Source organism: Python bivittatus, unplaced genomic scaffold, assembly GCF_059951505.1.
Source record: "Python bivittatus isolate LINGU-HERP-01145 unplaced genomic scaffold, Pbiv_v1 ctg000220_np1212, whole genome shotgun sequence".
In the NCBI taxonomy this organism is placed as follows: domain Eukaryota; kingdom Metazoa; phylum Chordata; class Lepidosauria; order Squamata; family Pythonidae; genus Python; species Python bivittatus.
The window spans coordinates 11,425,526-11,433,375 of NW_028277048.1; the positions used below are offsets into that span (position 1 = coordinate 11,425,526).

At 43.8% G+C, this 7,850-nt stretch overlaps 1 protein-coding gene across 1 annotated transcript; it reads right to left on the bottom strand.

Moving 5' to 3' along the window:
• Positions 1–215: 215 nt before the first annotated feature.
• On the bottom strand, positions 216–7,288 carry LOC148216277 (olfactory receptor 13H1-like). The gene is made up of 2 exons (XM_088138518.1): positions 7,277–7,288; positions 216–1,166 (listed from the first exon to the last, which is right to left on the bottom strand). Exon 2 carries the CDS (start codon positions 1,158–1,160, stop codon positions 216–218), a length of 945 nt encoding a protein of 314 aa, XP_087994644.1. The 5' UTR covers positions 1,161–1,166; positions 7,277–7,288.
• Between the last annotated feature and the right edge of the window lie 562 nt (positions 7,289–7,850).

A 7,850-nucleotide genomic window follows, 5' to 3' on the forward strand; every position in this document is an offset into this window, starting at 1 on the left:
TTATAATGGCATTCCCCAACCTGATGTCCTTCAAAGGTGTTGGGAGTTCTGGTTCTTGAAGTCCCTACCACATTCCTCCTTAAGATTCAGTACTGCATAGTCCCTCTTGGGTTTAATAGGAATAGGAATGCTTGCTATTAAATTCTTTTTAAAAAGCTTACCAGTTATTTTCAGCAATAAGCACCTACGTGGTACATGGTGAGCATGTCTGTATATTACATTGACATTTTTCTTTGAAACATTTTCCAAAAAGCCCCCTTGACATCCTTGTTCCTCAGGCTGTAGATCAGAGGATTGAGCATGGGAGTCACAGCGCCATATGTTAAGGAGATGACCTTGTCCTTTTCAGAAACGGATTGCCCTTCTGGTCTCATGTACATGATCATGAGTGTTCCATAAAAGACACTGACCACAGCAAGGTGAGAACTACAGGTGGAGAAGGCTTTTCTGCGCCCAAGAGTAGAGCTTATTCGCAGTATAGCCAGGCCTACACGAACATATGTCACAACTATGAAGCCAAAGGGAGGGATTAGCACAAAGAGGCTGCCAACATGCATGTAGAGCTCACTGACTGTGTTGGAGCAAGCCAGTTTGAGTACAGATTGCAGCTCACATCCAAAATGGTTGATGATGCGATGGCCACAGAAGTCAGTCGGTTCCAAGACCACATTGATCAGGGTCATCATCAAGGCAAGGGCCACTGATGTGGCTACCAGATAAATGCATAATCTCCATCTCATGATCTGTGTGTAATATAAAGGCTGGCATATAGCTGCCAAGCGATCATATGCCATGATAGCCAAGACAATGCACTCTGTTATAACCAGAAATAAACCAAGGTACATTTGGGACAAACATCTGGAGAAAGAAATTGTGGGCCTGTAGATGAAGCAGTTGATCAAGATCTCAGGAAGTACATTGTTGGTAACAATGAAGTCTATTGCGGAAAGGACACAGATGAAGAAGTACATGGGGGTATGAAGCTGTTGGTCTGCAATGCTCAATATGATGATGAGTCCATTGCCAAGAAAGCTAACGAGATACACCACCAAGAGGAAGCAAAACAGAATAATCTGAGCTCTGGGATATTCTGATAATCCAATTAAGATGAACTCAGTCACCAGTGATTCATTTGAAGCTTCTATCATGTTCTCTCCCATTCCCTCCTGCAGGAAAGAAAGAATAGTATGATTATTGACTACATTAGGGAGAGGGCACTGTTACACATACGGCCCTGGTCAACAGCCGGGAAATAATTAGGGATATACACAAATCACTTCCAACTGAACACTGAGGCACAAGAGGTTCTTTGTAATACACGGAGACCCAGTGAATTTAAAGTAACAGCAAAACTTTAATGGTTGCAAGGTATATTTGCTCTTTCTCATAAACACACACACACACACACTCTTCCACACTTACCCATGTCCTTCCCAACTAGGCTGCCAGGCACTAGCTAGAGGGACGGAAGCCACCAAGTCTGGATCCAAAGGTGGCTCAGACGACTCAGCTCAGACAACTCAGACAACTCAGACGACTCAGAGTGGGCGGGCTTTGGGACCCCTTGTATCCCCAAAAGTCCTTGCTTTGTTGATTCACAAGTCTGGCAGTTGTGGATGGGATTGGGGTTTCCATGTGCTCAGGCCCAACTTTTTTTTTCTGGTTCAGGTCCTTTGTTTTTTCCTTAACAACTTGCTTCCTTCTTATCTACCTCCCCGAGGGATCTCATAGATAAGTTTCCTGGCTTTTGTCCTCTCTGCTTACATGCCTGCTTCATCTTTAGGTTATGGCAGCTTCAGCCTAGTGTCACATATTCCTCTCCTTGGCATCGAGTTAAACAGGAGATGCCACAAAATGGGGCTCACTCATCACCCACTCAGAGCATTACAGGTTTTTTTAGGCATTCTTGCCAGTAGGTTTGCTGTCCAATTGACATGGAGATACAATATTTCCAGAAAACAGTTTTAACACTCTGAAAGATTGAGGAAATTAATATAAAGGCAAATAATACAAACAGCAAGGTTTGAACAATTTTCCTTCCCCAGGATCCAAAGTCTGGTAACCAAGATGTGAGCCATGACCAGTTCCATCCTTCTGGATCTTGGGAGATGTGAGAGGCTAGAATTTTAAGCTTGGCTAGTTTTACCTCAATGTAGTTCTCACTGTTGGTTAGGTTAAAACAACAAAGACCTTGAAAGGATTCGCAGCCCTGTCCTGCCCTTAACAGTAGATAGTACATGCATGGGAGGCAGGGCATATAGAGAGGTCAAGTGCCCAATGGCATAAGGCCCCCCTGAACTGTAGGCTGGGACATGAGTATAGGCCTCATGCCCACATAACAAAAAGAAACCTTTAGGTAAAAATAAAGGGGTGGAGGCATAGGAGATATTATAGACTTTTTCACAAGTAAAAACAGGAGAATTGGAGGGTAGTGGATGTTTATGATTCCCAAGGTTAGTGAAATATACACATTGAGTTGCACTGGTTACCCCTAAAAGATTCAGGGTCATTCTCCTCTGGTTTGTCCATGGTTCAGGTTCTGGAGAAGATCCAAAGTGAAAGAACACTCCCTCCCACAAGTCATTAGTGAAATTCTTTAAAGCAGTAACATCTCTTAATGTCTCTAGGCTGGAGGGTATTCCAAAGAAACAGGTGGATGTGACCCCTCCCACTGTCAAAAGTCGCCCTACACAAAAAGCTGAGCTGTTAGATCTTCATGCTTGGATCCTGTGGATAAAATCAAAAGGATGGGGGGACAAAAAAAAAAAAAAAAGGAAAACAAAGAAAGGGGGGGACAAAAGAGGGAGTGGAAGACAAAAGTAACCTAGCCTATTTACACAGGTTACACAGGCTTGACTTGGGAGCGGTGCCATCATCTGTTTGTGTCCACGTACACTAGATGGGGTGAAATTACATCAAGGACTATATGTGGTCCCTTCCATCGTGGTCCCAGGGCTCCTCCTGGTTTTTCTTTTTTTCACCATAACTTGATCCCCTGGTTTAATGTAATTTTGGATTCTCTGGAAGCAGCATCAGCTTGTTCTAAGGCTTTAGCTATGTCTGTTCTTAGTTCTGCTAGGTTTTTAAGCCATTCGGGATTCCAATTCACATCCCCTTCCCTTCCAGCTAGGACTGAAACTTTCCTTAAAGCTTCTGTTAATTGTTTCAGTTCTTGCTGGAGCAGCAAAAAAGGCTGCTCTTACTCCTTCACTTTCCCTTCATTTTCCCCTTCTGCTCCATGCTTTCCTCCCTGATTTCTCTGTAACTGTTCCACCAGCTCCTTCAAGCTTCTAGTAGGAGCCCCATCCCATCTCTCCATGTTTTCTCCTAAGTCTTTCAGCTTTCGCCACACTTGCACACGCTCCTCTCCATTCCCTACTCTCTGTCCCTATTACTCCACAAATTCCTATTCCTGCTGACTCCCCCACTTCTTTCCCACCTATCTTTTATTATTCGCACCTCCCCCACAGTCTTTACTTTACTTTCCTCTCCAACATTTCCAACAGCTTTCCTTGCTTCTCACAGATCTGTTTCCAACGTGGCTAAGTCTAATGGGTAAGCTGCATCCACTTGCCCGATCCAAGCTCGCTCAGGGCACTGCAGCCCACCCAGCACTCCTTTTAAAGACTGATTGCTCCAAGGGCACTGCATGATGTCACCCATTGTCCGCCCTTCATCCCTGTTATTAGGTGGCTCTGTTCTGGCTATGAATTGATACCATAAATAGCGATGGCAAAATTCTAAAGGGTCCTCTTTCCCCTGCCGATCCCCAATGGCTTTAAGCCGTAATTGGGTACCAGTCATTAAGTCCTGCACCATGTTTTGGAGCCCCTGTAAGACACTAAGGCGGTCACCGGGATTGGGGGGATTAGGATGTCGCCGGTATGTGTGCCACTTCGTGCGAACCTCAGGGTATGTTAATATGACCCGCTCAATCTCTTGGTCAGACAAATTGTACTGGAGGCTGAGTTGATGCAGCCTCCAGGTCCATTTGAGGGGTCAGGGCTCAAGGCCCCCAGATCTATAACAATCTGTTTCAGCTCTCCTCCCGATAAAGGGGTATGAGTGACTACTTGTTCCCACTCTTCCCATTGCTGGTTTTGGGCATTTCTGCGCCTTGTTTGTGCTCGGGTTTCCACTACTGCTATTGAAGCCTCAGGGAGGTTGTGGCTTAATTCCTCAAAAAGCTCCTTCCCATCAAAGGGAAAGTCATCTAGGTCTGAGCCTGTTAAGCAGGCAATTTGGTAAAACTGTTGCCTTATTTGTCTGCGTAGTTCCTCTACCTTACCACATTCTCCACATGCTCTGCCCTTATTCTTAGCAGAGGTCTGCACAAGGTCCTTTAAAGCTTCAATTTTTAGTTTTTGCGCAGCATGCTTTTGTTGCCATTCCTCTTCCTTTTCTACACTATCCTTGTTGAGCCAAGGTCTCTCTCAGTTCCACCATTTGGCTTTTTTTGCAGCTGGTAATCAGCCTGCAAAACATGGTGGGTATTTTTGAGTTGTTCCAAGTCTCCTTTTAAAGAGCAGTTCTTTGACCACAACTGTGTGAGGAGCTGATCCATCTGGGACAAGCCAACTCCCAATATTACTGCCAACACTCCAGGTAAATCTTTCAGTTTCTCCCTCCTCTTAATTTGTACAGCTTTCCAAATTCTATCCTAACATCCCTCCCTGAATACACTGAGTTCGTTTTCTCCCGCAAGTCACCAAGAGGCAATCCCAACTTCTTAACAAGTTTCTCCATCACTTCACAATATACCAAACCCATTTCCCCCTCCTCAGGATTCTCCAGTGGAGCTGTCGCCTGGGAGGCAGGCAGTGACAAAGCACCCTTTTGTTGGGCATCTCCAAATTTCCACAAAGGCACAACTAATCACTCAAATAATAAATTCAAAGGGTCCAAACCGTGTATCCCACTTTTGACACCAATAAGAATGTTACACGCGCTGCTCCCAGGTTCAGCTTATGGTCACTTGCTCACACACTCACAGCCTGTTGAGGCACGCGGATCTTGTCAGCCCCCCTTGCTTTCTACCTGGGTTTTCCAGATAGGTGCAGATGGAGCAGACACACAGCCCTGGTCAACAGCCGGGAAATAATTGGGGATACACACAAATCACTTCCAACTGAACACTGAGGCACAAGAGGTTCTCTGTAATACACGGAGACCCAGTGAATTTAAAGTAACAGCAAAACTTTACTGGTTGCAAGGTACATTTGCTCTTTCTCATACACACACACACACACACACGCTCTTCCACACTTACCCATGTCCTTCCCAACTAGGCTGCCAGGCACTAGCTAGAGGGATGGAAGCCACCAAGTCTGGATCCAAAGGTGGCTCAGACGACTCAGCTCAGACAACTCAGACGACTCAGACGACTCAGAGTGAGCGGGCTTTGGGACCCCTTGTATCCCCAAAAGTCCTTGCTTTGTTGATTCACAAGTCTGGCAGTTGTGGATGGGATTGGGGTTTCCATGTGCTCAGGCCCAACTTCCTCTTTCTGGTTCAGGTCCTTTGTTTTTTCCTTAACGACTTGCTTCCTTCTTATCTACCTTCCCGAAGGGATCTCATAGACAAGATTCCTGGCTTTTGTCCTCTCTGCTTACATGCCTGCTTCATCTTTAGGTTATGGCAGCTTCAGCCTAGTCTCACAGCACACAGGGTAAATCGTAAGTTTGTTGCAGGACACAGTGTTGTTACTGAACCTGAGGTCCCTCTCTTAAGGTATCAGCCTTAGCTATCATTCACTGGGCTTTGTATATTACAAACAGTGCATTGATTTTTTTTCTTATAATAATACTTGGGGATCATTGTTAGTTAAATGATGATCATCATTTCACTCTATGGACCAGTTAATTCTTTGGGAGAGTGGAGCAGATTGCAGGAAATTATGTTGCTACAGTATTCAGAATAGAAAACAGGGCGATGCTTTTATTGGAAAGGTCACACATACTAGGTAGTCCATTCTCGAACTGTCCAGAACATTTATTTGTGCAATACTAGAATCCAAAAGGGAAGTTATAAAGCAAATTCTTGGGCTGTCATTTCCCACAAAAGTTGGAGACTGAGAGTGGAGGTTTATTTGAGACTAAATCTCATGAAAAGAAAAACATCCTTGGAACGAAAGATAAAGAGAGAAGTGATTCTAGCAAAGAGCCCGGCCTTGTCAGAAAGAGAGGCATTGGAAGACCCAAGAGACAATACAGTTTGAAACCTTATGAAAAAGGGCTCTTAGTCTCCATCATATTCACTTCCTTACATCTGAAAACCAAAGGGATAGCACAGACACAGACATTCATGAATGTTCACACATTTCTCTCACACATCATCTTTCCTTCTTTACATCTGAAAACCAAAGGGATAGCACAGACACAGACATCCATGAATGTTCACACATTTCTCTCATTCAGACATCCTGTCTCCATGAGGGTCGAGGCCATAAAGACAAAGGGGGGTGCCCTGAACTCTGACTAGTATCCAATAGGTCATCAGGAAGATAAATTTCCCCCAATAATAAGGAGGATCCAAAACTTATGCCAATTTCAACCAATCATTTGTTAATTGCTGTATCTCTTTGTAAGGAACATGTATAAAATTGTCTTCTTTGGGCATGGGAGGGGTGCTCCTCTGCCTTAAGGGGAGACCCCAGCTGACTCAATTGGCTTACTTTCAATAAAACTTTAAAATCTCAGCTGTTACTTTCGTGTTTGATCTTCTGCCGGACTGAATCCTAATTGGGGAGAGTCAGAAACCCTCAAATTTTACTAACAAGTTCACTACAAGTTCTCATTCCATTTTTTGCCTTCCTTTTAATTAAAATTTACATCTCAACTTCCCTTTTCTGTCCTCTTCTTTTCTTTTTGAATTAGCCTCAAGTAGTCTCCTTTGTTCAGGTGGATAAGTTAAAAGTCATTCCCCTGATTTCTGTCTCAGGTTCTTTATTCTCACTTCATGGCAGAAAAGAAGCAAATCCCCATTATTTCAAGTGACACAGTCCTCCTGTGTCTGTAGATGCGCGCACACACACATACACACACCCCACACACAGAGCACATATGATAGAGTCTGTCATCTGCAAGTTGAGCTCACCTCACAGCAACTGCATATGATTGTCACCAGGCAGAGCTGCATCTAAAGACATGGCTTCAAAATCTCTTCTCTGGATCAAGGTCTCAGCCAACTATCATTTTTTATAGGTACAAACAGAGAATTGCCTACCCACTTAAATTACCCTCCATATTTCTCTTTTTATCTCTAAAGTTTTGCTTACCCAGTGCTCTTCCAGTGATGAATTGTCAACAGATTTTTAAAAAAAATGTATTCCAAACTAATTGTGAAGAACAAAAGCAAAATGGGGAAAGATGGTGCTAGGGCATATCTGCCCTCAAAGAAACTGAGAATTTGATGAAATTCAGTTCTAGCATCCTAAAAACCTCATCCACTCATTCGGTAATCTTCGTATCATGTACTCACTGTGGGTATTGTCACCTCTGAGTAACAGGTTGAAAAGAAAAACCACTGCTCGAAGGGAAGAAAACAGGAGATGGATAGTATGTTCAGCCTGTCCCTTGCTGTGGCATAGAAAATAGCACTGCAGTTTCCTTGAGGTAAAGGAGGCTTTTTCATTCTCTTCTGTTCCCCAGTGGTTGGGGAATGGCATTACTACTGGAGGAAGGCCCAGATGAAATTCCAAGGATAGGTCTTTAATTGATTTTCAAGGGAATTTCCTGCCCCTTAACAGTTGAAACTCAAAAACATAAATTAATTCGTTATTTAAGTTGAAGAGTGCCATCGTTTTCCAGAAAGGCAGCCTTACAGCAGAACCAGTTAATTGTTTTTACCTT

Coding starts and splice junctions, on each gene's coding strand:
- LOC148216277 (XM_088138518.1), bottom strand. CDS start 1,160: ATGGGAGAGAACATGATAGAAGCTTCAAATGAATCACTGGTGACTGAG.